Source organism: Daphnia carinata, chromosome 1 (assembly GCF_022539665.2).
Source record: "Daphnia carinata strain CSIRO-1 chromosome 1, CSIRO_AGI_Dcar_HiC_V3, whole genome shotgun sequence".
Taxonomy (NCBI): Eukaryota; Metazoa; Arthropoda; class Branchiopoda; order Diplostraca; family Daphniidae; genus Daphnia; species Daphnia carinata.
The window spans coordinates 2,863,553-2,889,948 of record NC_081331.1 but is presented as its reverse complement, the minus strand read 5'-3'; the positions used below and the strand labels follow the sequence as shown (position 1 = coordinate 2,889,948).

Sequence of the window (26,396 nt, the reverse complement as noted above, 5' to 3'; positions counted from 1 at the left end):
GATTTGAAGAAAATTGGAAAAGTGAGAAGGCTATAGCCTTCTTACTTTTTCAATTTTGGCAAAATTTTAGATTTCGCTTTTAATACATGGTGTCGATGCAGAATTGAACGGGCATCACAAATATGAAGATTGTTTTCTTGTGAGACTCATAGTTTCTGCATAAAACGTAAAAAACGATAAAAGTTGGGAAAAAATAAGCCCGGGCTTAAAATTTTTTCCTATTAAAAAATACTAGCATTAAATCTAGATAACCATACATGATTCTGATTCAAAATTAACCAAGGAACACGAAAGTGGAAATTGTTTTTACGTGGGGTTTATAGTTTTGGAGTAATCAAAAATATAAAATTAGTGTGTGTGCGAATCGACACCATTACTAGCGCGCCAGTACGCTACAGCGCTAGCGCGACACATCAAACTTCTTTGATTATTCAAAAGCCATAAACTCTACGAAAAAACAGATTTCCATTTCGTGATCCTTGTTAAATTTTGAATCAGAATCATACATAGTTATCTATTAATTTTGATTTTATAAATTAATTTTGACGAGAAGGCGTATAACTTTCCTATAATCAGTGTTTAATTATTATTAATCAATGTTAAACCACGAAACGCAAATTTGAAGATGAGCAAGAACAGGATACTTTGGCATTTTTGCCAGTGTAATATAAAATCAAATTAAGATACATGTTTTTTCGCAATTGCAACTATGCTATCTCTGCGGAGTTCCCATTCTGTGGGAATGGCTGCCCTCTACCTTGGCTAGCATACTCGCAAAGCTAGTTGCAGGTGTTCCCAGAATAACAAGGATCGTTGTCGTAAAGGTAGGCGCACATCGGTAAAGTTTCATACAAGCGAATGCCGGTGCATTTGGGACAGTTCTAAAATATAATGGAAAGAAGCAATCAGTTAAGCAGTTATGGAATATTGATGTACATCACTATCACGTGCATTTTGTAACTAAATACTTACGCGTAGATACGGAACACCATCTACACATTCATAGTATGTGGTACAGGTAGTCGCGTAAAGCCCATGTTGATCACTTGGGCAAGTAAATTCGGTCGACATCCACATCTTATATGCCTGTAACGGTACCACAATAAAGAAGATCTAGGTGAAAAAAATGAAGTTTCATTTATAATAAACACCTTCAACATTGGCGCCTTTAGTATAGTCGTTGATGCCTCGATTTCAACCGTTGGTGCCTCAGTGTCAGTCGTTGGTGCCTCAGTGTCAGTCGTTGGTGCCTCAGTGTCAGTCGTTGGTGCCTCAGTGTCAGTCGTTGGTGCCTCAGTGTCAGTCATTGGTGCCTCAGTTTCAGTCGTTACTTCCACAGTTACGGTTGTGGGTAAGTCTGTGGTGATGGCTGTAACATTAACAATATTTCAGACGTGATTGATTGATTAGCGAATCCAAGAATCAAAGTCTGATAGTAACATACGCCAACAAGATGCGCTTTCTTTTGGAACGCACTTCAGAAGTATCGGGTCGAAAACAAAGTTTTCGGGGCAATACTAAAAGTTGAAAAAAGGCCGTTGTTTACAACTATTACACAGTACCCTTGATTTTGTATAGTAGAGTACCTCAACATATAACTGTCCACCACTGCAGACGTAATACACGTTGGTACAGGCATCTGAAACGATTATCATGTTCAAAAATGGATAATGGCATAAAAGTTAACCAGCTGAAGTCCATCTACGTCACGAAGGGATCTTAGTATGGTATGATTGTCTTACCAGGATATGGAAATATACCGTCTGAAGGGCAGTCGAATTTTTGATCTAAAGAGATGTTATGACACTTTAGTTAAGAGATTCAGGACAGACGTAAAAAAAACCGCACGAATAGGAAAATGAAAAATTAACTGCATGAAGCTTGACTAGAAGTAGTGCAAACGAAAGTGACCAGGTCGAATACTTCGCCTTCTGGACATGTCTGGATCAAAAACATAAATAACTAAAGTTAGTCATATACATCATTGTCAGTTGCTTCAAGATTGGCTTTTGGTAAATTACTCGTTGGACTACTAGGGGCTGAGCTTGAGACAACAGTACGAGTTGATTAACATTATTTGATCCGTCATTACTGATCATTACCTGAGCTTCGGCAAGGCCGTTTTCGCAATAGTAGTACACATTTGTGCATTGGCCAGGGGATGCGTAGTAGCCGTCACCTCCTGAGCAGGTAAATACCTTGTGTTGCTAAGAGAAAAAAAATGAATGAGCAATGAAATAAAAATCAGTTTGCACAGTGAAATTCTTCTGAAGCCACAAAATAAGCAAACAAAAAAACAAATACCAGATAATTAAACCAGATATACATATAAAAAGAATGGTTCATCTAACTTAAATACCCTCAACATCGTGGAAAACTATAGAAGACTGAAGGAACAAAGTTTCTAGCCTCCCATGAGAACAGTATTTTGGTTAATATAGTTATAACTACCAATAGATTTTGAAAAAAGTGACTTACCTCCGAAATAACTATTCCGTCTGGTGCTGCTCTTTTTCCCCATTGCTTGACGACACCGCAACGTCCAACTAAAAAAGAAAGAAAAGGTATAAGCTTCATAAGGAATCATACAATGGATCCAAAGAATACAATTACCCTGAAAGAGGCTGATGGTTAGCGCAAGAGCGAATAGCAAATATTTTTCCATACTTTTCTCTTGTGATCGTTGCAGTATTCTAATACGGAAACTGCATCAGCACAATTCAAAATGAGATGTGTCGGACAAGATTTTTCATCACTTCATAGATAAGCTAGAAGTCTTGACAAACAAATCACATTTTATGCCGATAACGGTATCTATCGATGACCGATATAAGTGTTACCTACACCGGAAAGAAACCAAGGCTGAGCACCCGATGAGGAACCTTTAGACACCAGCATACAGGCATATGGCAGGGTAGATATTATTTTAGTAGGCTGGGTTATTGCTTTGCACCATGTTTGGATTTACGCTGTTGTAGGGGATCCTTGCAAAATATATATGGAATAACTAAACGATACCGCCAGGATAACCACTTATATCATTTGATGGGTTTGAATCTTTTTAAAAAAGATTGTATCACAAATTGATTTGTTATCCGGCTCTATAAGTGATTAGAAAAACTCTTGGAGTGAGGAAAATTACTTACTTTGCGCACAAAGGGCATGATCCGGAACAGCGCAGGTTCAGGTATTTTGGCTCAGCTCAGCTATACCAATTCCACGCCGCGCCTAAAATGTAATGCACATCACACTTTAACAGAAAAATTATTGTATTCTTAGGTCTTTAAAGTATCCTTTACCTGAAGATGAGCAACGCCTTCTACGCCATTGAAAAACTCAGTTAAACAGGCGTCGGGACTAACAGGAAAGAATTCATCTTCGGCGCGTATAAACTAGGCTCCGCAGGTAGACCAGTGGTGGAAGTTGCAACTATGTCAATGAAACTTGCTACGAGTACTAATCAAATGGATGATACACCGCCATTTCTTTGCCGTCATCATTGGGGCAAAGAAAATGCAGATCAGGATGGATCACGTTATCCTTGCCTCGCCTGATGCAACTAATAACATCGGAAGTTCTGTCACCTTGTAACAAATTACGTCATAATGACGGAATACAACAAAAAGGCAGAGTTGGTTATGCACAAATGGACTACAGATTTCATGTTGGATTTGTTACATTCTACCTTCTCATTAAAACTACACCTTCCTGATTCCGGTTTTGGCATAATCGCGAGCATTCATGACAAATGTTTCTTCACGAGTAACATTTCCTGTAAATTGTTCTTAATCTTTAAACAGTGCTTCTATAAATATTTTTAATTAGTATCATTTTTTTTCGCATTTCAAACGAAGCCAAATGTTTCAAACGAACGGATGTAAATATATTTACACAAATGCCAAGGAAATTAAGTTGGGTCAGACAGTAGAGTAATCGCAGGAAACCAATCGGAACTTTACGGACCAAATAACATTGTACTCAGTTTCGTGCTGTATTACTACGATTTCTGCATAATATTTGAATCTAAATACTGTATAACGATGTTGTTTACTACATTGTTAACGAAATTGTTAGTAAAAGATGGAATTTCAGGAGGCCGACCACATCCTTCAAATTGCCCTTCGCAATCACGAGCTAGGCATAGAATCCAGATTAGTGTCCTGCTTCTTCTAGCGCAAACAAATTAAGAGATAGAAGTTTGAACCAAATAAGTCCATCTGCAAAGTAGTTATAATGGCGACTTACCAAACTGGAAAACAGTGGAGCTATGGCGATGACGTAGCAGTGGTAGTTTCTGAAAACAGATCAATCACTTGTCAATATTTCGGTCCCAGAAACCTTTAGAAATAGAATAAAACAAAATAAAATACTTACTAGAGCACGACGCGTAACTCGGTCCTGTGCATCCACTAAGTACGGGGTCAAATACGTTAGGGTAGGAACAACTCTGAACCGAGAAATGGAAAAAAAAACATGTTTCAAATATTTTCACGTTATTGCCTGCAGTAGCAATATAAGCTTATCATTTTTGATCTTATACCTGAGGATATAAGTTTCCATTGAAGCAGGTATAATAATCTTGTATGCAAATATCTGGGCGTAAAGGTTGGTAACATGTGCTAACACCATTTGGACAGGTACAGGCTGGAGTTGGGCCCGCTGGAGTTGAAGTCACGGTGGTTGGAGGTGGGGTGATTGGAGGCCCGGTGGTTGTAGGCTCGGTGGTTGTAGGCTCGGTGGTTGTAGGCTCGGTGGTTGTAGGCTCGGTGGTTGTAGGCTCGGTGGTTGTAGGCTCGGTGGTTGTAGGCTCGGTGGTTGTAGGCTCGGTGGTTGTAGGCTCGGTGGTTGTAGGCTCGGTGGTTGTAGGCTCGGTGGTTGTAGGCTCGGTGGTTGTAGGCTCGGTGGTTGTAGGCTCGGTGGTTGTAGGCTCGGTGGTTGTAGGCTCGGTGGTTGTAGGCTCGGTGGTTGTAGGCTCGGTGGTTGTAGGCTCGGTGGTTGTAGGCTCGGTGGTTGTAGGCTCGGTGGTTGTAGGCTCGGTGGTTGTAGGCTCGGTGGTTAAGGCTTCCGTCGTTGGAAGTTCAGTTGTCAAAACTAAAAATTAATTTTTACATCAGTTTGAAAAATAAAGCTTTAAATGTGCTAATGAAGAAAAAAAAGGCTAAAAAAGCTGGAAACTTACAACAAGTAGTGTCTTCTGGGCGTTTGCAAGCAGAAGTGGGCGGTCCCACAAAAATACCAGTTCCTGGACAGGACTACCAACCAAATCGTAATAATTAAAGAACAAAAATCCAAAACTTGCATAATTTCGATTGTTTGTAGATGCGCGTTCCAGTCGAATATTTACCTCTGGATATTCAACTCCTCCAACGCAAATGTAATACGTCTGCATGCAAGGAGCAATTTCGTAAAATCCATCGGCTGTGCAGGTAAATGGTGTCAGTGTAGTGGTCGTTGTCGTGGTAGTCGTCGACGTCGTTGTTGTGGCTGTGGAACGTCATCGAAATATTATGAAGTCAATGCATTAAATCAAACAATGAAGTTCAAATACCTTTGCACGGGGCTGTACTCGCGGAGACGCAGGTCGATAATGAAGGTTCAAAAACACCACCTCCAGGGCACATCTAAGATTTCATGCAAGATGGTCAACTTTGGAGGTATTCACATAAAAATTTGTCTTCGTCCTTTACAGACCTGGGGATAAACATCAGTGCCTATACATATGTAATAGCTAGAACTGCACGCAGCAACTGGATAGTAGCCATCAGCTGGACAGCTGAAAGGCTTTATTGTCGTCGTGGTCGTTGGAGGGATAGTGGCTGATCAATAAAGATTAATTGGTTTTTAAAAAACATTCCCGCAAGTTCTGATAATTAAGTGTGCACGTCATATTGAACCGAACAAATAAAAACGAATTCTGAAAAGGAATTACTTATGCACGAAGCTGTGTCAGGAGATACACACTTAAGAAGCGCCGGATCGAAGATGACTCCGTTCGGGCAAACCTATTGATTTCGCAACAGTTTAAGATGGTGGAAAAATATTTACGAAAATAACTAAACATTTAAATTTAAAAAAATTTAAATATTATTGTGTGATTACCTGCGGGTAGTAGATCTGTTCGATGCATGCATAGTAATTCGCTGTGCATCCTTCATCCGGGTAAAAGCCATCGGGTTGCCCAGTGCACAATGCGTTATTCCTGTAATCAGGCTAAATAGGTATACGATGTATTAATAATTGCACGTTATTCACTTCAACCAAGAAATATTCTGGTTTGAACATCAAAGCAACAATTGCTTTAAAAAAAATGCAGTTGCCTTTTAAAAACATGAAAAGAACAAGAGAGGGAAAAAAATGCTCATGGTTTCGAGGTAACAAATATACGCCACAGAAAATTAACGGATATAATTGGTGAAAAGGAAAAAATAAACAGAAAGCTGTGTTTACCTCATGATTGAGTGTTGTGTCTTCAAGCCAGAATGACTTGAATGATTGTTGTGGCATTGCCGACGCTACATTCCACCCTGTAATTGCATTCATTTGAAATTCGTTAAATTTTTCCAAACGGGGGGCAACGTGATTTTAAAATAAATAAACTTACCGTGAAGGCAAACGAGGGCTACGACTACTAACAAAGGTTTCGTCATTAAGATATAAAAGTTATACGACGTCGCGTTTCGGTACACTTACTCTCTCGGTTAAGTTTTCTGAAATGTGAAACCTCAAACGGATTGCCTACATATAAGGTTAGCATATATCCAGTATGTTCCTTTATCGTTCAGCCAGCCACAGCAATCATTGACAATTGTATTTCCTATTTTTCTTGATTGTGAAACTATTCTGGATTAACACTATCACGAGAAAAAAGAAAGAGATACCGGAATCCTTTGATATCCTCTTATTAATTTCTAGCTGACGTAATCAATTGGGTTTTATTGCTACGGCATTACTCGAATTATGCTTCTATGACCTTACACAGACAATAATCCTACACTGTCTTACATTGAAATGAAGCCATTTGGGAACATTAGTGAACGGAAATTCAACATTATGTGTGTAGTGGGGGTCACAATTAGGGAAGGATTATCTACTTATCGTTGTGTTGACAGCTCGGAATTGGGGGTTTTCCATCGATGTTGTTTAACCTACGCAGCTCTACGGGCAGAAATGTTATCATTTCGTCCAGTACCTTCTCTACTGTTTATCAACCTGGATATTGATTGAGATAAGTATGGTTATGCATGTTTTTCTGGACTCGTTGGCATTGAAAAAAATTGGAGCCGCTGTTCTCTAGATTGCATTGAAAAGGCTTACATTTTGACATCGGTAGTATTAACATGCGATTTAAGTGTATGTCGACAGAGTGTCAATACTTTCAAATCATGTGTAAAAAATGGACTAGGAGCAAAAAAAAACCTGACACGTTGACATTGAAATAAATCTTTCATTGCCTACGATTATGAACGATAAACAAACTTTGACCAACCTGAACCAATGACGCCCCACAGCCTGGTACGTTAGACGGCCAATCGCACTGGGAAATTACCGGGTTGAAAACCAGTCCTCCCGGACAGATCTGGAAAAAAAAAGCAAGAATGGGTTTAAATATTACTAAATTGCTCTACGTACAAATGGCTACGGTCAATGTTTACAAATAGGTTTGGAATGCCGTTGGCGCATTGGTAGTACTGGGAGCAGGAATTCGGATCGGCGAAATAGCCGTTTGGCTCTGGACAGGTAAATGGGGCGGATGTTCCAGATGGAGAAGTTGTCGTCGATACTAGAGGCAACGACGTAGTTGTTCGCAAGGTCGTTGAAGCAGAACCAGCTGATGTTGTTAATGAACCTGATTGTATAAAGCAAACTATCAATAAAATCAAATGTATTAATGAAATATTAAAGTATGTAGCCTACCACAGTAAGAACTGTCAGTTGTGCACACTTTTTGAACTGGGTCAAACACACTACTTCCTCGACAAGTCTAAATGACCAAAATTGAAGTTGTAGTATAATATAACCTATCAGACATCGCACATTACCTCGACATACGCGGTACCATCAACACATGAATAATAGTTGGCACTACAAGTAAATTCTATCAAAAATTTCAAATCACAGAAGAATGATTTTGTACATTGCTTATAAGCTATTGTTTCAAAGAATACCGTCTATCGGATAGAAGCCATCTTCAGCTGGGCACTGAAAGACGGGTGGTGCACTGGTTGTTGGTGTTTGAGTAGTTGATGGAAGGATGGTTGCTTGAAAAAAAATGTAAAGTTTAATATTATATAAATTTGTTTACAGGCAAGGTTAAAGTCTAGCAATCAGAATGTTTACTATATTGTGTGCAAGCCGGTGAATCAGGTGAAACACATACTTGAGCAACAGGATCAAAGACACCATAAGCTGGGCATTGCTGTGTAGTGGACGGTATAATCAAAAGAGTTTGATTAAATAGATTAAAGTGACTTAAAGAGAATTAGCGTGATTACGGCCAGATAAGCAACTCCATCAAGACACTCGTAGAACACTGAAGAACAATAATCTGGATAAGCAGCAAAGAAACCGTTCGGCTCTGGGCAGGTAAAATTTGATTGAGGTTGTGTAGATGTCGTCGCTACTTGTGTAGATGTCGTCACTGTTTGTCAAAGCAAATACAACCTAATCTTTTTTTGCCTGATGTGAAAAGTAAAATTATAAATCAACAGATTACCTTGATCAGGACGAATGCGATCCCCACAGTCAACTTGTTCTTTCCAGTTGCATCCGTTGTAAACAAGGTCGAATAGCAGATCACCGTTGCACTGCCATAAGTAGGTAGGTTGGCCTCCGTAACAAGTATAGTAACGATTACATTGAATGTCAGGGTAAATAACGTAGCCAGGTGGGCATTGAAAATCGCTGACTCCCAGATTAATGTCCCTTGCTTCTGCAGCCACAACTTTTTGGACATCATGAACTTCTTGTTGCTTAATAGAAAGAAAAAAAAAACCAACTGGGCATTATACTGTGACGAAACACAGAAATGTCATCTGTATCGATAAGGAAACGTTGCATGATCACCATAAAGTCAGAAGGATTATGGAATTACCATTCGTTTGAGAGCTTCTAAATCTTGTTTCGCAATGCTTACTGGTCCAGGGAAAAATAAAATGTGTAGTTGGAGCACTAAAGATTTATGAGATACAGTAATTTTACCTTGAATGCAACCAAGCAGCAGAAACGATGCAACTGACAAACGTAACATTTTCGACTGGTTCCCTGTTGTTTTAATATTTTTTTTGTGTGTGTGTGTGTGTGTTTGTTTCAAGTTTTTTAAATCACAGCACTAAGTCACAGAAACACAGAAGCAAATAATTTTTTTTAAGGGTACCAGACACTTGTCATAATGTGTCTGGTGCTATCTCGTTCGATAGTTTTGTTATCCGAGCTCGTCAGCGGTTATGAGGTAGCATGGATGGCATTCGTAATCAACAACAAGGGACTTTTTGTGTTACCCACATCAGTTAAGCACATGCTATTATCGTAAATCATTACAGTTAATTGTTTAATTCTTTTTTTGGTCTCACAACGGGCACACCCTTAATTATATAAGATAAGTGAGAAGAGAAAAAAGTAATACAATAATAGAATAAAAGATGAATAATATAGGCAAAACGAACTGATAACGTGTGAGGAACAAGTTACTGTGCAATAGAGGCCAAAAACGTACGCAATACATGCATAGGAGAAAAACCTTTATTGAATTTTTTAAAAGTATGTGTTCATTGCGGTACATAATCATCAAAGGTCAACACGCACCGAAAACTTCACACCGTTTGACCTTTCCGATAAAAATTTAGTCTACGTGTCTCTTGTATTAACGATAGTAAAAGACACATAAGCGAACAAGACCGAAGTGTCATAAACAATAGGCCTGAAAGGTCAATCGTGTTTGTAGAATAATAAAATTTTATGACATGTGAAGATAAATCTAATTTGAATGCCATACACGAATTCTGAACTATAGCCAAAACAGAAAGGAAACCAATAGTTAAAAAATCTGTGTTTACCAATTCAAGTAGGTGTTTCACACGAAAATTTTGCTTTGACAAAAGTAAACCAAGCGAAAAGTTTCAATTCATATCGTATCAGCCACACCTTAACGCAGGGACTACGTTCCCTACCACCTTCTAAGTTTTTTTTTATCACAGTTTGACGCACCGTAAGAGGCAAATATTTGATGTCGCATTTTTATTTCACCTGCTAAGCCACCCGTCAACCATTGCGACTGCGTATGCCGGATGCGTCACCCAATGGCAATATGACTTCCAGAACGATCAAAATGGGAGGCAACCGGATAGACGCACGCTGTCATCATAGTCCTTTCGCAATTCGCTTTTAGTTTACTTCGTATGAAGTAATTCGATATCTAGGCAACTGAAAAGCACTTTTCCTTATGCTTCTTCTAAAGAAATTAAGAAATCTACCCCTAACTAGCGGATTATACCGCTCATTTTTAAGATCCACATTCTGTTGTCAACTGAAATTTCTTGGGTAGCGGAAACTTGACGCATGTTAGAATATGAAAATTATTCAAAGAAATCTACGAGTTAAGCTTACTTTTTTCCCCAACCAATAGTTGGGTCACCGTCAGGGATTAATAAACTGGTGTTTACCCAGCATAAATCCCTATATCTTGATAGACGAAAACATGCATATCCGGGTCAAGGGGAAACCGTAAAACATTGTCTGCATTAAAATCGATCCATGCAGTAAATTTTTATGGTATTTCTTGATGCAATTACGCTTTTCCATGACCCCATTTTCTTAAACATTTTAGATCGCTTTATTGGACTCCAAAACTACATACCTACTTAAGTCCAGTTTCGTCATCCGCTGAGGATCACGTTAGCGCACCTGATTGTTTTTATACAATTAATTGAATTATGCTTATGGTTGAAGACACAAAAATATAGCTCGACTTTCATTACAGATACTTATACAAAAGGAAGTATTAGCAGTATACTTTGAAAAGCAAACCTGGTTTCAAACCACAGTGTTCATTTATCAAATATATTTGTCTTTTACCTTGAAAAAAAAAAGAAAACAATAAATTCACAGTCAGAAGGAAACCCGGCATTGGTTGGTCCAAATTAATTTGCCGACTATTTTTAAGTAGTCAGCTAAAACAGGTTGGATTTTTCATCTGAATCATTACAACTTCTTTAATTGGCTAAACAAAAACAATTTAACTGCTATATATACTAGTATACCTCGTCTAACCGTTAAAAATGTGCGATCGAGGGATCCGAACTTTTAGCACGATTCATTTTCTTATTACGGCCGCTAAAGACAATTCAAAATTCAGCGCGAATTCTCTTATTTCCGTTAGGATTAGTACTTACAACATGAAGCTTCACCAGGGGACGTACATATTAGTGTAACTGGATCGAAGATATTTCCATTTGGACACGTCTGTGCACAAGAGTAATCAAAGTAATAAAGAAATAATCGAGAAAAGAAGCAAACTAAAGCTTATAAGGTACACAGGGTAGTGATTTGCAAGTAAGCTGTTGGGATAAATTACCGAAACGTAGGGGGATCCTGACACACAGACATAAAAATCACTGGAGCACGTTCCTGAAGTAGCAAATCAGTTAATAATTTACTATAACTCAAAACCGAACCAAATTTTTGCAAACTTCCATTGTAGCAAAACATACCTGGTATTGGGTAAAAGCCTTCTGGAGTAGGGCAGGTGAATGTTTGAACTACAGAACAAAGAAAAGGGACCCGCGGTTAGTTTTTTAATACCTTCCATTACAATGGAAATAGTCTTTTTAATTACGGCATGAGGCATCATCGGGTGCCACACATTTTAAAGTTTGTGGGTCAAAAATAGTATCTCCGGGACACCTCTACAAAATTACAAGATACACAAAAAAGCCATTATGTTGCTAAATTATTTACAGGTTGTCATCGAGTCTTACTGTTAGGGTTGGATTTCCTCCTACGCAAATATAATATTCGCTGTCACATGTCCTTTTCATAAGCAAGTTGAAACAATAAAACTGGCTTAAAGTATTGAATTAAGAATCATTTCCGTTTCTATATCTACCCGGGTATGGGGAAAAATCCATCGGGGGCCGGACAAGTAAATTCGCTTGGCGCGCTTGTTGTGGTACTTGCAGTTGTACGCGTAGTAGTAGTAGTTGGTGCGGTAGTGGTCTGACCTAAACCGAGATCAGACATGTTACTTTGACGGGCAACTACCAGAAGCCTGTTCCACGGTCAAATTATGCTTTACCATTATTACAGGAAGCGTCTGCGTAAGGAACACAGCGTTTAATTTCTGGGTCGAAAACATCTGTTCCTGAGCATTGCTGCATTGCAAATAAGTTACAAATTTGAAACATTTTCATTCATACGGCCACTAAAACTATAAAACTGAATACTTGAAGAATCGCTGTCCCCCCCACACAAGCGTAGTAATTTGAACTGCACTCTCTAAGAATTTCAACAGTTAAAATTCACCAAAAAACAATACGACAGAATTCTGTTTTACCCTGGGATCGCGTAGAATCCATCCTGAGTTGGACAAACAAATTCGCGGCTTTGCTGTAAAAATAAAAGGTAATTAAATTAAGCCGATAAGCGTGTCCATCAGGCATTTCAACCAATGAACATATACGATATAGTTATACTACTTGCCTTTTGCCGGAACGCTGATAACGGTGATATTTCGTGTTTCAATCTGGGTCCCACAGCGCATTTGCCAGCTAGAAAAATATTGGTGTTCATCAGCACTATTTGTTAGAGATAATTCGCGATCGAAAATGATTTTTACCTTGAACTAGGCTGAACACCATGAGAAGAGCTATTAGCGCGTATTTCTCCATCCCTGCTCGTTGCAAAGTTATTGCTGGTGAACAAACTGACATGCTATGTAACACGTAGTTTTTATATTGCATAGGGTAGATAAGGTATCGACACAAACCTTCGTTCAAAACGTTGGTCAAAAGCGTCCGTCAGAGATTGGTTATCACAAATAAACGACAAACTACGTGTACACAAAAATTCGGAAAGGTTAAGAACCTACGTGTTAGTACCCATAAGCACTTCATTTTCCCCTGGAAAAAGGGGATTTTTTTTTTAAGAAAATTTTTATTATGACGTTTCTTAAGAAAAATCATCGTTCTAAAGAAAATCTTCATTACACGATCAATGACTTTATTGTGCTGGCAAATAGTCAACTCTAGTCAGTTATTATCAGTCCAAAATTGGTAATCATAAATTGAAGTGCAAAGAATTACTAGAATCTTTGAAGAGCTTACACCTGTCGTTTACATTTCCACGGTAATTCAAAAGGTGTAGTGGAATTATTGGTTGTACTTTAACCTGCGGAAGGAGGAGCAAGCCATAATTGTAAACAACCAGAGATATAGGGAATATTTAGGAAGGGCATCGTGTTGCGTCAGCTGTCATAATAATCAATATTCGCAAGAAAATTGACTGATTTTTCATGCTAAATAGCTCTATTTAACAAGACGCATTTGCCTCTGGAACACACTTCAAGAGAATTGGATCAAAGATGTCGCCTGCTGGGCAGCTCTTCACAGGCCAGGGCATTGAATTTTCACCAGAAAAGTGACCGAATAGAAATAGCATTGCAGTAATTCTCATCAAAAATCGTAAATTACATTCAACCAGAATATTTTAAAAGATATTTACCTGTTCATAGGGTTTACCAGAGATGCATGTGTAGAATACGGGAGTACATTCTCCTGCGGATGGGGGACACATTACGCATGATTATTTTCAAATTACATTCAAACTTGTTTACCTGGTACGGGAAATGAACCGTTATCGGCTGGGCACTCGAATTCTTGAGCTATAAAAATTAAAACATGATATCGATTTAAACAAAGAAAAACACTTATTTTAAATTGAAAAATGGAACATTCCATGCTTACAACAGGAAGCCGAATTAGCCGAGACGCATACCAATGTCACCGGATCAAAAACAGAACCATCTGGGCAATACTGGAAATCAATTTAAAAATAATTTATTTATTAAAACGATTTTGCTTTAAGCGAAGCGGCTTAGGCTGAAAAATTGCACAAACTCACTGATATGTAAGGAACTCCACTTATGCAAGTGTAGTAAGAAACTGAACACGGCATTTCCGGATTAGGAAAAAATCCGTTGGATTCCGGGCAGATGAATCCCGGTGGGGTAGGAGAGGATGTCGTGATAGGTTGCGTAGTCTTTGTGGTTAGCTGTTCAGGGGTTACGGTTGACGTGATGGTCGGGGTGACGGTTGAGGTGACGGTTGAGGTAACAGATGGTTGTGTAGAAGGAGCTAAAAGAAAAATGTAAACAATTTCGGGCGTGAATTTTACTTTTAATCTGCCTAATGGTAAGCAATAATGAAATGCGTACTTTGGCAGGAGCCGTATAAAATACACGCTTGCGTTGTAGGGTCATACACTGAATTCCCCGGACAGTGCTATTAATGCAACGATAAAAAATACAACAAAGTAATAAGCATTAAAGCTCCGTCTTTTTAAGTAAGGATTTGAGTATCAACTACCTGAATGTACGCCACTCCATCTACGCACAGGTAATAGTCTGTGCAAATTTCACTTGGAAATACTCCGTCTGGTTGAGGACATACAAAATTCTCAAAGGGTTCCTATACAAAATAAAGAAAGCATCATTAAAAATTACAGGAACACCTGCTCACCATATGTATTATTAATTTAATGTACGGGAGTCATTAAAATTCGATCCATTTGAAACTTACTTTACGCAAAGATGGTAAAACACGGAATCCAAAAGCGACTATGATAACAGAAAAATATATTTAGAAAAACCTGAATCATTAAACTGCTTCCAACTAATCTAAAAATCCAGAAAGCAATACCTTGTGACACAATTAAAACCAAAGCTGTAGCAAGAATGGTTTTCATTTCGAAATACGGAGCCGAAGTTCTCTGCGTTTGAAAAGTCTGGAACGCTCGGCCAAGTAAATAAGGCCGACAAATTCAAACCTCAAAAACTTGGTCAACAATAAAATGCGATATCAGGTAGCAAGTGACCTATAGTTGCTTCACCACTTGTTTGTTCGTTATCGCATAGAAAACGTATCGGCCATCTTTTGACGTTTGCATTAAAAAATTGATGACCCCTAAACTTTTCAAATCAACATTGCACCAATCTCAAACGCTGCAAAGTTTCGTTTCCTTACGCCCAACATCATCGCCCTCAAACAAACATTTCCTGTTTCGTTTTCCAAGACAGAGAAATTCCGTCACGTTTGCTCTTTGAGAATTTCTCACATTTAGTTTTTTTTTCTTACCTGCAAGACTGCGTTCGTTTAACTCCCAGGATTACCAAGTCTTCTTGAGACTTAAAAAAAAGTCAGTGTGCCGTTTGTTCGCGGTAAAGTAAAGTTTTAATTAAGTATAGGAATTGACAAATTGTAAGAATTAATTAGTTCTCGTTTTGTACGATTGCTGATGTGTTCAAAATCTAGCAGTAAGGCAGCTGATCAGCTTGTACGCAAATTTGCGAACCTTCGTCAAAAATACCATCGGCCGGGCATTCCTAATAGCATTTGACAACCAAAAGTGATTAAGAAAATCAGAAGATGGACAGAACGAGCAATTCGATTAAATCTTTAAACTGACCGTATAATAAGCAATGCCATCAGCACAAGTGACGTAAGTCGACGAACATTTATCAACGCCAAAAGAGAAAAAGCCGTCCGTTTGGCATTCAAACGTCTCTACAAGCGTTTCAGAAGCTGCTGGGCACAAAATGATTATACATATTAAAATTATTCTTAGTTAACAAAACAGAATTACCAGAATTGGATGGGATACGGTCGCTACGGTCAGTTTTACCTTGAATTTGCAGCTGATAAATAGTAAAACTAGGATTTATTTTATGGATTTAATTATAGAGCAAATTTCATTTACCTGTTCGTGATTGGCGAAATCAGATTTCGTAGGATTACAGCCTGCGACATTGGTTTCGTAATCACATGCTTTTAAAGTCGGATTGAAAACCAAATTTGCTGGACAACACTAAAGAGGTTAGACCACATAAGTAAAAGAAACAATTAGCGAAGAAGCGTGTAGGAGTGAAAAAAACGGATTAGACATAGTGTTACCTGAAGGTACGCGTAGTCGTTTGAACACTGCCAATACAGCGAAGAGCATTCATCGTAAGGGTATAGCCCATTTCCAGGACAAGCAAAGTTGCTTGGTGTTGTTTCCTGACAAGTATTTGGTGCCCTTGTTGTAGTGGATGTTATCGGGGTAGTTGTCGCCGACGGGGTAGTTGTCGCCGACGGGGTAGTTGTCGCCGACGGGGTAGTTGTCGCCGACGGGGTAGTTGTCGCCGACGGGGTAGTTGTCGCCGACGGGGTAGTTGTCGCCGATGGGGTAGTTGTCGCCGATGGGGTAGTTGTCGCCGACGGGGTAGTTGTCGCTGCTGGATCTATAAATAAAAAAAGATGCCCCGCACTGAGATTTACTCACATTGAAGCGTTATTTGATGTTAAAAACAATAAAAACAAACCTATGCAAACATTTTCATCGACGCATGCTGCTCTGCTCAGTGGTTCCCCTTGATTGGGATCATACACGGTACCTGGGGGACATTCCTGACATCCAGAAACGTTGAACGGCATTACCATTGAACTAACTTAGCAATTTATGTATGCGGATTACCAATGGATACAAGTCGCCTGCCGCAGTACAATAATAGTAGTATGGGGTGCAGGCTTCGGAACAGAAAAATCCCTCTTGTCCGAGTGGACAGACGAACTCCTTTGCGCGTTCCTGCAAGTTAATCGAGTTAGTACCAACTGTACGGCACAGAAAAAAGCATAATCAACTAGGCGCTTATTTTTTAAATGTTCATTTTTCAGAATAATTATGTTCATACTTGTAATGGAATCCAAGCTGAACGCTGTTTCTCCAAACACAAACCCACACCTGGATGATAAAAACAAAGTGAAAACAGCTTCATTAATTTTAACATCCTGATATGCTACCGATACCCAAGCTGCGGACTATTAAAATTGCGAAGTACTTACAAAGAAAAGAGCACAACACTGCCAGGATGGACACAAGGGGATTCTTCATGCTTCACGCGAATATGAAAAACTGGGTACTGCTGTTGATTTTGTGGAAGCTGTAATCTGCTGATCGATAACGTGAGTCTGTTTCGACATTGTATGTAAGTGTAGATATTTATACGAGTCACGTGGTATTGCACAGGAGATGGCTGATATAGTGCGTCAACGCCTTCGTTAATGCCATTGCGTGGCAAGGCTTATCTCGTCTGTTGAAAATGTGAAATGAGATTAGGGGATTGACAGTGGTCTCACCATGTTGGAGATACAGATTGATGTCTAAGCCATTCACATTTGTTAAAGCGTCACAACTAAGATATTACAGCAGATGTCCTTACTTTACGCAAGCAATAAAACATTAATTTTTAAAATCCATAAATCAAATTCTCGATTACCTCCACGCTAAGCTGTCGGGCCGCGATAAGAAAATGAAGACATAGAAAGCGCGAGCTGCACATTCGATTCGTTCCACTCTGTTCCACCATGAGAAAACGAATGCAACGACAGGTCCAATCGTACGCAACTTTACTTCTGACTTAGGGCTATAGACTATTCCAAGAAAAATTACGTGGCATGTCAGGTAGGGTAACAATCGAAAACTGCTCTTTATGCAAATGGTTTTCTTACCGTCACTCCGCAATTTCTTATGGAGATAAAACATTCAAGGTCAAAAACAGACATAAAGGTTTAGCTGATTGACATTAATTCTTCTGTACGCGATCATTGCTATACAGCGTGAAAAAGGGCAATCAAAGGCTTACATGAGTGTGGTACATACAATCAGCGAAATTTAAAACCGCCTTGGTTCGCACAAGAACCATTTTTACTTTCAACTGTACACTTATCCATTGTATTCAATTCAACAGCTAATTGCAAGTAGTTATGTAGCTACATCCGATTATACTCTACCTTCGAGCCAGTTGAGGACAAAATGCGATTTTCTGTTGGGGACGTTATGGGGTTTCCGCAGCGGCACTAGGTTTTTGAAACAAAATGTGCCTTGATTAATTCCAGAATTACTCCTTATCATATACGCAATTTTGTATTTAATGAGCTCTTAATTTTGTCATTCAGAGATATTGACATGGCATGAATGAACCTTCCTTTGATGAATACGATTTAAGGCTTACCTATTTAGGCAATCAATGCGCACGACAATTTCCCGGAATCAAATGCAGTCATTCCCGGGCATACCTTGGATATTTTTGATAAGTCAAATCAATATTTTACCAGTTGTTCTTAAGAAGAATTTATAGTGACAGTTTGTAATCCCAAACTTTTGTATTACCTTAGGATAAGCAATTCCCCCAACGCAGGCAAAATAATATCGGGAATAACTTCCATCGGATTTGAGAGGATAGATGCCATCTTCGTTCTTACAACTGAATCCATCACCCGGATGATCTTGTTTGGAGATACCAAGTCTTACATTTCCGCCCACCTGTACAAACAAATCATTGGATGTAATGAAAGCATGTCTTTCCATTTTTAACAAATAATATTACCAGTAATTCAACGGCCGCTGTGATGCTACATTCCGGAACATTTTCTGGATAGTCACAAAGCGCTGTATCCGGATTGAAAACTAGTCCGTTAGGACATGGCTAACAAGTCGATGAAGAAGAAAAACCGTAATTCAATATCGGGTAAGATGAGACAGCGCTAAAGGCTTGATTACTTACAACAGTCAGAGGTGCCTCTCCAGCACCTCTACAAAGGTAGTAAATAGAACAATTTTCCGGGATGGGGAAGTAGCCTGCTTCGAGACAGACAAACACGCCTTCTGTCGTGGTCGATACCTCCGTCGTTGTCGCTCCAGCTAATGGCGAAATACCACACGAGGCAAGAGTGTATAGATAAAATTAATTAAACGATGTGAATGGAAATGAAGTTAATTTACGTGAACAAGAAGCATAAGCAGTTGTAACACAGCTCGAAACTGCCGGATCAAAAACAGTGCCTGTAGGGCAATACTGCAGCCAATATTTATGAAAGGATGAATTGAAATATAATTATTGATCTCGAAATTGATGTACCTGTATAGAATCCTGTCCGTTTGTACAATTGTAATAAATGCTACTGCACGCATCTTTCACGAAATAAACAAATTAGAGACTCCCTGCATTTTCTGTTTCGTAGTTGCAATTTAATGCTTACCTGGGTATGGGAAAACACCATCCGTTGACGGACAGCTAAAGGGTTGGTCTGACAGAGAAAAAAAAAATTGAACAACTGTTGGCGACGAAAAAAAAGGAAAAATTTTAATGTACTGCAAGATGCTTCTGCAGGTGGTTCACAATCTCCGGTGACGGGATCGAACAGCGCACCCAACGGACATTCCTACGGTGTTTTCATTCATGTTGAAGGATTAAATCTTTTAAATGTGTGTAATAAGGCAACGCATTGTTGGTTGAAAATCAAAGGCAATGTTGGGCTTACGTAGGTTTCGTAAAGACCGTCGACGCAAACATAGTAACCGCTTGAACATGTTCCAGGCACAGGAAAGAATCCGTTTGGATCGGACGCTGGGCAAGTGAAGTAGCAACGGCAACATTCGACGGGACGACAAGTTTTGGTGGCTGGATCAAAGGCAGTAATTCCTGAAGTACCGGGACATTCCTATGAGATAAATCAAAATTTCCAGAAAAATAATTAAGGTTAGACACATCCATCAAAGAAAATAAGAGTTGCATTTGATTAGCTTCTTACCTGAGGATAAGCAATTCCGTCCACACATACGTAATAAAATTCAGAGCAGAAGGGGTCGGCGGGAAAAAAATCTGTGTCGCTGTTGGGACATTGGAATTCACTTTCGCGTCCCTATACAATACACTATGAATTTTAATCGGATGACTGTCTTTGGGAAATATTTTTTTTACTGAAACTAGTTTGAAAGTAAACTCTGAGAAAGGAACAACAAGAGAACAGTTCTTTATAAAGCGAAGTGGCGTTATCTATTTTTTTTTATTGTGGGACTAAATAAACTTCATCAATTGTTTCCGTCATACCTGTTTGTTGGGAATCCTTAAACTTAACGTAGCCAAATTTGTTGCAGGATCAAAAATAGTGGGATAATTACAATCCTATTTAAATGAGACAAAAACAAACAATGCAACCACAATTCAAGCAAAGTGTGCCTTTTAAATGAATTACATAATATGTCTATTACCTCTCTTGCAGATCCTTTGAAACTTTTGCCGAAGCTGCCTGCAATACAATTTGTATCTCAATTATTTCTTACAACTTTTGAATAAGCTGCGGTTTTCAGAATCGGTAAAACATTACATTAGAAGACCGCCAAAATGAATTATTGTAACAGTTTACCTTCAGAGAAACCTAAAAGGAGCAAAGACAATAAGACAAACTTCTTCATTTTAATGTTGATTGAGATAAAAGTGGATGCCAGTAGCCAGACGGAAAGTATACGGTTAGAGAAGTCAACAACTACAACAGGATTACAGAGGCAAGATTGATATTCTAGCGCTAGTCGAGAACATGGAAATTGATTATTCTTCCTTATCAAGTGATCATGTAACAATTGTTTGATTAAGTAAATGGACTCTAATGCTTGTTATCAAAGCTCTGACAATCCAACAAGACAAATGATACTTCGAGCTCTTTATTGCGTACAAGGCGGCCTCAAATGTAACCTAGAATTATTGAACAAAGTCCGCTTCGTTATACTAGACGTTTCTACACGCTAAAAGATACATAATGTTGTTAACATTTAGAAATTGAGCTACTTGCGTATACAACAGAACATTTTATTACACTTTGCGATACATATTTTCGAAATATCGTAGATTTAAGAAAAGAGACGTATACCTGTAATTATTGCATTTGTCATTAACGTTACCATTCCTGTGGATAACTGCAAGCACCAACAGTAGGGTCGAATGCCATGCCAGGTGGGCAACTCTGTGAATAAGAATAAAGACATATTACCAGTTAATTCATGTTTATCATTTTTGGAAGATCAAATAATTACTTGAAGAACTGCGCGTCCGTTTACGCAAACCCAAAATTTCAAACGATTTCCGGTAGACTTGAAGTTACCATTGGATGTTGGGCAAACAAAATTGGTCGAAGAGACGGCTGGGAGAATTGCATCAGGAATCCAGGCCGGAGTGGCAGCATGCCATTGACCAGCTAAGTTATCCAATCATGACCAAAAAAGCATTTTACTTGTATGGCAAAGAAAAACATTTTTCTAGGTTCAAAGCTAAAGCACTTACGTGCGCATGTGGTGTACGTGGATAAGACGCAACTTGAGTAGTCCGGAACGAAAATCATACCTCCAGGACAGGACTAAAATCAAATTGGACGATATGTAATGTAGTAAAGAGTGGCTTTGGGATTGAGCTTGCAGGTGACCTTACACAGGTAATAAAGGAAAAGAGTGATTACCTCTTCGGTGTGTTGGCCAAGAGAGCAGTTGTAGAAAGTGGAACTGCATGATACACCTATGAAATTCAAAGAAGATGGCTTTGAGTAAAGTAAAACACCTTGATTTACCAGATGTTTTCTAATATAATTACCTATGGAGTAGTAACCGTCACCAGGACAGACAAATGGTTCAGGTGTCGTTGACGTTGATGTTGTGGTCGGAGCTAAAGTTGTTTTTGGCGTAGCTGTTCCCCCACCAGCTAAAGTAAATAACATTTGCATTCACCAGGAGGCGTTCAAACAGGAATTAAGAAGTCGTAAAATAATTACTGGAAAAATAAACTGAAGCTTACTTGAACAACTGGCCTCCTCAGCCAATACACAGCTCAGAGCTACTGGATCAAAATAATATCCAGTAGAACAATACTAAAGATGAAAATTTCAAAATCATAAGACACCTGTGAAATATAAATTGCGCGGCAGACTGAAGTCATATGCCACGCAATTCATTACGGGGACTATTTACCTGTAGGGTGCTCTGGCCGCCAGCGCAATTATAATAAATTCCGCAACAAGCATCTTAAAAAAAAAAGGGTTCGTTAAAAATAGTTCAGCACTGACTAGTCGTCTTGAAATTTTACCTGGATATGGAAAAAGGCCATCTGGAGATGGACAGCTAAACGGTTTATCTGGAAGAACATACATAAATCAAGTTAATTTTGTAAACTAAAAAGCTGTGCGCACTAGCGAAAATATTACTGCATGAAGCTTCATCAGCCGGAACGCAATCAAAAGTGACAGGATCGAATATTGCCTCAAACGGACACTTCTGTAAGCACATATTTTATGCCGTTAGTCACGAGTACGATTCAAATTAATCATCGTTGGCGGTTAACTGAAAACATATTCATTTTTCCAATGTTATTCTTACCGTGAGTGAAGCGATTCCACTAACGCAGATGTAATAGTTACTTTCACATGTTCCAGGTACCGGGTAAAATCCTTCTGACGATGGACACGTGAAGGGAGACACTTTGTTCATCAACACACAACGGGAGACACAACCAGATTAATTCATTTTCCTTAAATGCGTTTTGTAACATAGTTGGAAATTACCGTAACAAGAGGCAACTTCGAGATCGACACACAGTTCACTCTCTGGATCAAAAACTGTAATACCAGGGCATTGCTACAAAAAAATGGAAAACGAAAGAAGCTTTAACGGCGAAATGCAAGACATATGATAGGAATTTTAAAGACACTTGGAAAAAATATTTTATTTACCTGAGGGTAAGCAACTCCGTTTACACAAGTGAAATAAGAACCTGTGCAAATGTTTTCACTGTCGGGATAAAAACCAGTTTCTTGGTTCGGGCAGACGAATTCCTTTTCCTATTCAAGTAACTTCAAATTACTAAACGAAATTCAAACGTGAATTTTTTTAGGACATTTAAAGTGCTGGCGTTACCGAAATTCCCAATCCTCCTGTCAATGAAAACGAAACAAAACACAGTTAATACGACATCGAATTTAGCCAGGTATTAAACTTCAACACTGCATACCGTTTAAGGAATTAAAAAGAAACAACAAGGGTAAGATATTCTTCACCATGTCGTCGGTATAGAAGCCGATTATAAAAATGCTGTAAGTTTGAGCGAATGTTTTCTCATTTCAAAAGGTGCAAGTGGGGATTAGAAATGGAGTTTGGTATTTCGTGAGAGTCAACAATTACGTGATTGATTGCCTACGCTTATCGCAGTAGACGTCATGCAGTGTTTGTTTGTTGCGAAGGCCGTCGTGCAGAGATCATTTTATCACCGCAACAACTAATACAAACACGAGCAACAATCGGACCGTCTAACTCATAAAGGTTGTAGCATGCATAGAATCTCGAAAATTCTAATTTTTATTTTCATGTCTTATTGTTTTAAAAAATTAAAGAAATTCATGTATAGCACGAATGAATGTTTTCGCTTATACAGTGAATGTTTTCGCTTAATGAACATCAGATCAATCCGAAGTTCAGAGTCTAGCAAATTGACGCATAAAAGAATATAACAAAAACCTGTTTATCTGCGTATATAATTGCAGGTTAAAACGGAAATATCGTAATATTTTTCACATGCGAAAATAATTTTATTTCTATTCGGTCATCTTATTAATACATTCACACGATTGTTGCTGCTGCCTTTATGGGGAATCCACCCAATTGCAAGCAAAAACTGTTCTAGGCTAGTACTGTGAACGAAAACAGCATTTTAGTGTTACCACAAGGACGCGCATTCCAGGAAAATGTGTACGAATTTTAAAGTTTACGTACCTGATCGGAGACGATCGCCACACCCAGCAATTTTCCAATATTTGCATCGACGGGATCTGATGTCGTAGAGAAAATTCTTTCTGCATTGCCAAACCTGCGCTTTCCTATTCATTCCGTTTCCATAACAAGAATAGTAATATTCGCATTCAGCATGAGGCCAATTGCCGCTACCGGGACATTGAAAATTGGAATCGTTGAATAGAAAGTGGTCCTTTTCATCCTCATCAATTCGAACCTAGAAAGCGAAAAACGTCATATTATGTTACAGCTTTGCTTTCCTTAGAAGGAGTTGGGAGTTATTATAGGGTAAAAATGTAAATAAATATACTTACAACCGAACATCCGGGAACGTTAAAAGGAAAATCGCACGCGCCAACGTAAGGATTGAAAGCTGTTCCAGGTTGGCAATTCTTATAAATAAGCGGATGATTAGTTATTGGATACTTGTGTTGCTTTTTGAAATTATAATTACTTGAACAGTATATACTCCATTTGTGCAATTGTAGAATGAAGTACAATTGCCAGGAATCTCGAAATTTCCGTTAGGTGTCGGACAAACAAAGCCAGGAGCAACTGTGGTGGTTGGAGTAGTGGTAGTGGTGGGAGTAGTGGTGGTAGTGGGAGTGGTGGTAGTGGTGGGAGTAGTGGTGGTAGTTGGAGTAGTAGTAGTGGTGGGAGTAGTAGTCGTCGTCGGAGTGGTAGTGGTGGTCGGAGTAGTGGTGGTGGTCGGAGTAGTTGTTGTGGTTGGAGTAGTTGTTGTGGTTGGAGTAGTTGTAGTGGTTGGAGTAGTTGTAGTGGTCGGAGTAGTGGTAGTGGTTGGAGTGGTGGTAGTTGTGGGTGTAGTAGTTGATTGTGTAGTGGTCGTCGTTTTCGGCCCAGCTGGCCATATACAAAGCAAAATTGTGATAGTGAATTCACGAACTGTTTGAAATTTCTAAATGGTAGACTTACGCGTGCACGACGCAGACTCTAAAGGAACACAAGTCGAAGTGCTTGCCTCAAAAACCGTATCTGACGGGCAATACTAAACAATCGACGTGGTGTTAAAAAAATACCAAATGGCAAGTGAGAACACTTCAAAATATTAAAAACGAAATTACCATCGTAGAGCTTTGGCCGCCAACGCAGAGAAAATACAACCCGCTACATTCTCCTGCCAATCACATTATTCAGAAATTGCGGATATGGAGTTTTATTTACAATATATACCTGGAAATGGAAAATAACCATTTTCACTGCATTGCATGAGCGCCGCTGAAAAAAATAATCAGAATGTTACAAAAAATTATGAACGATCTACAGACTCTGGTAACGTAAAGTCAAGAGGTTGCTTACCGCATGAAGCTTGCTCGGCGGGGGTACATTCATACGTCACTGGATCAAAAATGTTACCGGCAGGACAGCTCTGCATTTTACATTTAAACAATAAATAGAAATTTTCGTTTAGAACAAGATTACAAACGAAAGGGCATGATTCTCAATACCAGCTTTTCTGGTACTCCACTGGTACATTGATAATATTCGTCTGTGCAGCTTTGGGGGACAGGATGTATCCCATCTTCAGGAGGGCAATCTATTTATAAAAAAAAAAAAAAAAAAAAAAAAAAGTTGTCTCAATTTTTGATAATGGGATTTGTTGTACATTAGGGATTCGGGATTTTAAATATTAAGTGATGTACAAATACAAATTCAAAACAAGGGCTCGATGAGATTTATAAACACATTATACGAAAATTTACCGAAGCAAGTTGCTGGCTCGACGCATGTTTTCAACAGTGGATCAAAAACGTCTGATTCCGGGCATACCTATTAAAGTGAAGGTTCCCATGATTAGAAGTTTGGTTTTAAACTAGTTATGGTATCAATTTAGGCGTTTGAACCACGTAAGTTGTAGCCCATGTGGTGGAACAACAAATTACGCATTTGACTTACCTGTTCATAAATGACAACTCCATCTAGGCAATAGTGGTACTCTCTTGTGCACTGATTATCCACAGTGAAGAAGCCTTCTTGTTGTGGGCAGCTAGGTTCAACAAACTACCCAAGGATAAAAACAAAAAGACCAATGAGCAATTGATCTGAATGAAACCAACAAAGTTAGCAGAAGCCCAACGACGAACGGGACTTTAATACAAACGAAGTTGCGTATCATTGTGAATATCGTTTCTTTATAGCAAGCAAATAGATAGCTTACAACTTGTGGTATTCCGTTCCAGACTCTGCAGGAATAGCCTGATGTTAAGGGAATAAACCAATTGTAGTTAACGATTAATTGAGTCAATACAAAGATACTGGCACAGTTGAAAAATTACCTTGGACGACAAGAAAGACGAACAATAACTGCATCCACCGCTCCATCATCTTTTTCTTATAGAACAGATGGCGACGAGCAGGAATGAAGCGACACGTACACCGTGCAAACACCAGGTAGCGATTGATCTTACAGGAAGATGAAACGCGATTTTAACTACTCTATCCGCATGTCGTTGGAGGTCATTAAAATCACACTTTAAAATAGACTTTGAACTAACGCGTTATCTTTCGATCAAAACAATAATTTC

The 26,396-nt window shown here is 38.9% G+C and overlaps 8 protein-coding genes across 13 annotated transcripts; all 8 read right to left on the bottom strand.

Moving 5' to 3' along the window:
- Window positions 1-634: 634 nt before the first annotated feature.
- LOC130691749 (chondroitin proteoglycan 1-like) lies at window positions 635-2,758 on the bottom strand. The gene is made up of 10 exons (XM_057514732.2): window positions 2,614-2,758; window positions 2,479-2,546; window positions 2,103-2,207; window positions 1,872-1,941; window positions 1,743-1,787; window positions 1,587-1,639; window positions 1,445-1,517; window positions 1,152-1,369; window positions 973-1,086; window positions 635-881 (listed from the first exon to the last, which is right to left on the bottom strand). Exons 1-10 carry the CDS (start codon window positions 2,663-2,665, stop codon window positions 780-782), a joined length of 900 nt encoding a protein of 299 aa, XP_057370715.1. The 5' UTR covers window positions 2,666-2,758; the 3' UTR covers window positions 635-779.
- Window positions 2,759-3,861: 1,103 nt separating this feature from the next.
- LOC130691728 (salivary glue protein Sgs-3-like) lies at window positions 3,862-6,741 on the bottom strand. Of its 2 annotated transcripts, none has more exons than XM_057514709.2 (12): window positions 6,602-6,741; window positions 6,448-6,524; window positions 6,100-6,210; window positions 5,930-6,002; window positions 5,692-5,816; window positions 5,549-5,621; window positions 5,345-5,484; window positions 5,180-5,252; window positions 4,541-5,091; window positions 4,375-4,447; window positions 4,246-4,294; window positions 3,862-4,169 (listed from the first exon to the last, which is right to left on the bottom strand). In XM_057514709.2, exons 1-11 carry the CDS (start codon window positions 6,645-6,647, stop codon window positions 4,266-4,268), a joined length of 1,371 nt encoding a protein of 456 aa, XP_057370692.1. In that variant the 5' UTR covers window positions 6,648-6,741; the 3' UTR covers window positions 3,862-4,169; window positions 4,246-4,265. The 2 variants fall into 2 exon arrangements, with proteins under 2 accessions (XP_057370692.1, XP_057370691.1); XM_057514708.2 differs by having other exon boundaries at window positions 3,862-4,166.
- A 172-nt stretch (window positions 6,742-6,913) lies between these two features.
- On the bottom strand, window positions 6,914-9,312 carry LOC130691741 (protein obstructor-E-like). 2 transcript variants are annotated; one of them, XM_057514725.2, is made up of 11 exons: window positions 9,199-9,312; window positions 9,092-9,132; window positions 8,714-8,969; window positions 8,493-8,638; window positions 8,338-8,416; window positions 8,166-8,258; window positions 8,040-8,095; window positions 7,915-7,981; window positions 7,653-7,846; window positions 7,487-7,576; window positions 6,914-7,209 (listed from the first exon to the last, which is right to left on the bottom strand). In XM_057514725.2, the coding sequence occupies exons 1-11, from the start codon at window positions 9,245-9,247 to the stop codon at window positions 7,195-7,197; spliced, it is 1,086 nt and encodes a 361-aa protein (XP_057370708.1). In that variant the 5' UTR covers window positions 9,248-9,312; the 3' UTR covers window positions 6,914-7,194. The 2 variants fall into 2 exon arrangements, with proteins under 2 accessions (XP_057370708.1, XP_059352225.1); XM_059496242.1 differs by having other exon boundaries at window positions 8,493-8,617.
- A 1,729-nt stretch (window positions 9,313-11,041) lies between these two features.
- LOC130691752 (chitin-binding domain protein cbd-1-like) lies at window positions 11,042-12,972 on the bottom strand. 2 transcript variants are annotated; one of them, XR_009421439.1, is made up of 13 exons: window positions 12,830-12,972; window positions 12,694-12,761; window positions 12,548-12,600; window positions 12,438-12,489; window positions 12,290-12,365; window positions 12,101-12,215; window positions 11,973-12,024; window positions 11,831-11,900; window positions 11,706-11,753; window positions 11,570-11,622; window positions 11,388-11,457; window positions 11,256-11,328; window positions 11,042-11,188 (listed from the first exon to the last, which is right to left on the bottom strand). XR_009421439.1 is itself a non-coding variant. In XM_059496267.1 (12 exons), exons 1-12 carry the CDS (start codon window positions 12,951-12,953, stop codon window positions 11,309-11,311), a joined length of 801 nt encoding a protein of 266 aa, XP_059352250.1. In that variant the 5' UTR covers window positions 12,954-12,972; the 3' UTR covers window positions 11,042-11,308. The 2 variants fall into 2 exon arrangements, 1 of the variants encoding a protein (XP_059352250.1); XM_059496267.1 differs by having other exon boundaries at window positions 11,042-11,328.
- A 237-nt stretch (window positions 12,973-13,209) lies between these two features.
- On the bottom strand, window positions 13,210-17,895 carry LOC130691747 (chondroitin proteoglycan-2-like). Of its 3 annotated transcripts, none has more exons than XR_009421434.1 (12): window positions 17,757-17,895; window positions 17,525-17,678; window positions 17,091-17,338; window positions 16,940-16,989; window positions 16,723-16,833; window positions 16,571-16,655; window positions 16,161-16,489; window positions 15,967-16,074; window positions 15,853-15,904; window positions 15,676-15,791; window positions 15,345-15,592; window positions 14,975-15,265 (listed from the first exon to the last, which is right to left on the bottom strand). XR_009421434.1 is itself a non-coding variant. In XM_057514739.2 (10 exons), exons 2-10 carry the CDS (start codon window positions 14,953-14,955, stop codon window positions 13,522-13,524), a joined length of 729 nt encoding a protein of 242 aa, XP_057370722.1. In that variant the 5' UTR covers window positions 14,956-15,265; window positions 15,345-15,488; the 3' UTR covers window positions 13,210-13,521. The 3 variants fall into 3 exon arrangements, 1 of the variants encoding a protein (XP_057370722.1); XR_009421437.1 differs by having other exon boundaries at window positions 15,892-15,904; XM_057514739.2 differs by lacking the exons at window positions 15,676-15,791; window positions 15,853-15,904; window positions 15,967-16,074; ... (5 more) ...; window positions 17,525-17,678; window positions 17,757-17,895 and adding exons at window positions 13,210-13,593; window positions 13,714-13,766; window positions 13,826-13,873; ... (3 more) ...; window positions 14,577-14,678; window positions 14,790-14,827 and having other exon boundaries at window positions 14,910-15,265; window positions 15,345-15,488.
- Window positions 17,896-17,970: 75 nt separating this feature from the next.
- Window positions 17,971-20,604, bottom strand: LOC130691734 (chondroitin proteoglycan-2-like). The gene is made up of 14 exons (XM_059496228.1): window positions 20,454-20,604; window positions 20,299-20,336; window positions 20,138-20,212; window positions 19,839-19,949; window positions 19,569-19,748; window positions 19,400-19,469; window positions 19,287-19,334; window positions 19,166-19,218; window positions 19,030-19,102; window positions 18,812-18,948; window positions 18,635-18,733; window positions 18,418-18,570; window positions 18,260-18,323; window positions 17,971-18,104 (listed from the first exon to the last, which is right to left on the bottom strand). The coding sequence occupies exons 1-13, from the start codon at window positions 20,500-20,502 to the stop codon at window positions 18,264-18,266; spliced, it is 1,146 nt and encodes a 381-aa protein (XP_059352211.1). The 5' UTR covers window positions 20,503-20,604; the 3' UTR covers window positions 17,971-18,104; window positions 18,260-18,263.
- Window positions 20,605-20,884: 280 nt separating this feature from the next.
- LOC130691744 (chitin-binding domain protein cbd-1-like) lies at window positions 20,885-23,279 on the bottom strand. Its single transcript, XM_057514728.2, has 14 exons — window positions 23,078-23,279; window positions 22,984-23,000; window positions 22,800-22,907; window positions 22,632-22,704; window positions 22,447-22,547; window positions 22,275-22,344; window positions 22,157-22,204; window positions 22,042-22,094; window positions 21,869-21,941; window positions 21,668-21,775; window positions 21,537-21,592; window positions 21,365-21,437; window positions 21,118-21,278; window positions 20,885-21,047 (listed from the first exon to the last, which is right to left on the bottom strand). The coding sequence occupies exons 1-14, from the start codon at window positions 23,124-23,126 to the stop codon at window positions 20,982-20,984; spliced, it is 1,056 nt and encodes a 351-aa protein (XP_057370711.1). The 5' UTR covers window positions 23,127-23,279; the 3' UTR covers window positions 20,885-20,981.
- Window positions 23,280-23,629: 350 nt separating this feature from the next.
- LOC130691731 (chitin-binding domain protein cbd-1-like) lies at window positions 23,630-26,323 on the bottom strand. Its single transcript, XM_057514711.2, has 13 exons — window positions 26,148-26,323; window positions 26,030-26,067; window positions 25,768-25,872; window positions 25,575-25,641; window positions 25,320-25,408; window positions 25,171-25,240; window positions 25,045-25,089; window positions 24,936-24,988; window positions 24,787-24,859; window positions 24,308-24,714; window positions 24,168-24,245; window positions 23,836-24,070; window positions 23,630-23,753 (listed from the first exon to the last, which is right to left on the bottom strand). Exons 1-13 carry the CDS (start codon window positions 26,194-26,196, stop codon window positions 23,743-23,745), a joined length of 1,320 nt encoding a protein of 439 aa, XP_057370694.1. The 5' UTR covers window positions 26,197-26,323; the 3' UTR covers window positions 23,630-23,742.
- Between the last annotated feature and the right edge of the window lie 73 nt (window positions 26,324-26,396).

Bases quoted from the DNA above. Each gene is read 5' to 3' on its own strand.
- LOC130691749 (XM_057514732.2), bottom strand. From the start codon at position 2,665: ATGGAAAAATATTTGCTATTCGCTCTTGCGCTAACCATCAGCCTCTTT. The intron at 1,788-1,871 runs GTTAATTTTTCA...ACATCTCTTTAG, and splicing joins TTCTAGTCAAGCTTCATGCA to ATCAAAAATTCGACTGCCCT. The intron at 1,087-1,151 runs GTGTTTATTATA...GTACCGTTACAG, and splicing joins TAAAGGCGCCAATGTTGAAG to GCATATAAGATGTGGATGTC.
- LOC130691728 (XM_057514709.2), bottom strand. From the start codon at position 6,647: ATGACGAAACCTTTGTTAGTAGTCGTAGCCCTCGTTTGCCTTCACG. The intron at 6,525-6,601 runs GTAAGTTTATTT...ATGCAATTACAG, and splicing joins AGCCCTCGTTTGCCTTCACG to GGTGGAATGTAGCGTCGGCA. The intron at 4,448-4,540 runs GTATAAGATCAA...TTCTCGGTTCAG, and splicing joins ATGGAAACTTATATCCTCAG to AGTTGTTCCTACCCTAACGT.
- LOC130691741 (XM_057514725.2), bottom strand. From the start codon at position 9,247: ATGTTACGTTTGTCAGTTGCATCGTTTCTGCTGCTTGGTTGCATTCAA. The intron at 9,133-9,198 runs GTAAAATTACTG...TCCCTGGACCAG, and splicing joins GCTGCTTGGTTGCATTCAAG to TAAGCATTGCGAAACAAGAT. The intron at 7,577-7,652 runs GTAAACATTGAC...TTTTTTTTCCAG, and splicing joins ACGGCATTCCAAACCTATTT to ATCTGTCCGGGAGGACTGGT.
- LOC130691752 (XM_059496267.1), bottom strand. From the start codon at position 12,953: ATGCAATATAAAAACTACGTGTTACATAGCATGTCAGTTTGTTCACCA. The intron at 12,025-12,100 runs GTAGATATAGAA...GCTTATGAAAAG, and splicing joins GGATTTTTCCCCATACCCGG to GACATGTGACAGCGAATATT. The intron at 11,754-11,830 runs GTAATTAAAAAG...TTTGTTCTGTAG, and splicing joins ACCCGATGATGCCTCATGCC to TTCAAACATTCACCTGCCCT.
- LOC130691747 (XM_057514739.2), bottom strand. From the start codon at position 14,955: ATGAAAACCATTCTTGCTACAGCTTTGGTTTTAATTGTGTCACAAG. The intron at 14,679-14,789 runs GTAAGTTTCAAA...TATTTTGTATAG, and splicing joins TTTTACCATCTTTGCGTAAA to GAACCCTTTGAGAATTTTGT. The intron at 13,767-13,825 runs GTAAACAAGTTT...CCCCATCCGCAG, and splicing joins CGGTTCATTTCCCGTACCAG to GAGAATGTACTCCCGTATTC.
- LOC130691734 (XM_059496228.1), bottom strand. From the start codon at position 20,502: ATGAAGAAGTTTGTCTTATTGTCTTTGCTCCTTTTAGGTTTCTCTGAA. The intron at 19,335-19,399 runs GTACATTAAAAT...TTTCTCTGTCAG, and splicing joins ACCTGCAGAAGCATCTTGCA to ACCAACCCTTTAGCTGTCCG. The intron at 18,949-19,029 runs GTAAATTAACTT...TTTCGCCATTAG, and splicing joins TGCTTATGCTTCTTGTTCAC to CTGGAGCGACAACGACGGAG.
- LOC130691744 (XM_057514728.2), bottom strand. From the start codon at position 23,126: ATGGTGAAGAATATCTTACCCTTGTTGTTTCTTTTTAATTCCTTAAAC. The intron at 22,705-22,799 runs GTAAATAAAATA...ATTTTTTTGTAG, and splicing joins ACGGAGTTGCTTACCCTCAG to CAATGCCCTGGTATTACAGT. The intron at 21,776-21,868 runs GTAAGCTTCAGT...TATTTACTTTAG, and splicing joins TGAGGAGGCCAGTTGTTCAA to CTGGTGGGGGAACAGCTACG.
- LOC130691731 (XM_057514711.2), bottom strand. From the start codon at position 26,196: ATGATGGAGCGGTGGATGCAGTTATTGTTCGTCTTTCTTGTCGTCCAA. The intron at 26,068-26,147 runs GTAATTTTTCAA...CCTTAACATCAG, and splicing joins CGTCTTTCTTGTCGTCCAAG to GCTATTCCTGCAGAGTCTGG. The intron at 25,873-26,029 runs GTAAGCTATCTA...ATCCTTGGGTAG, and splicing joins GGAACGGAATACCACAAGTT to TTTGTTGAACCTAGCTGCCC.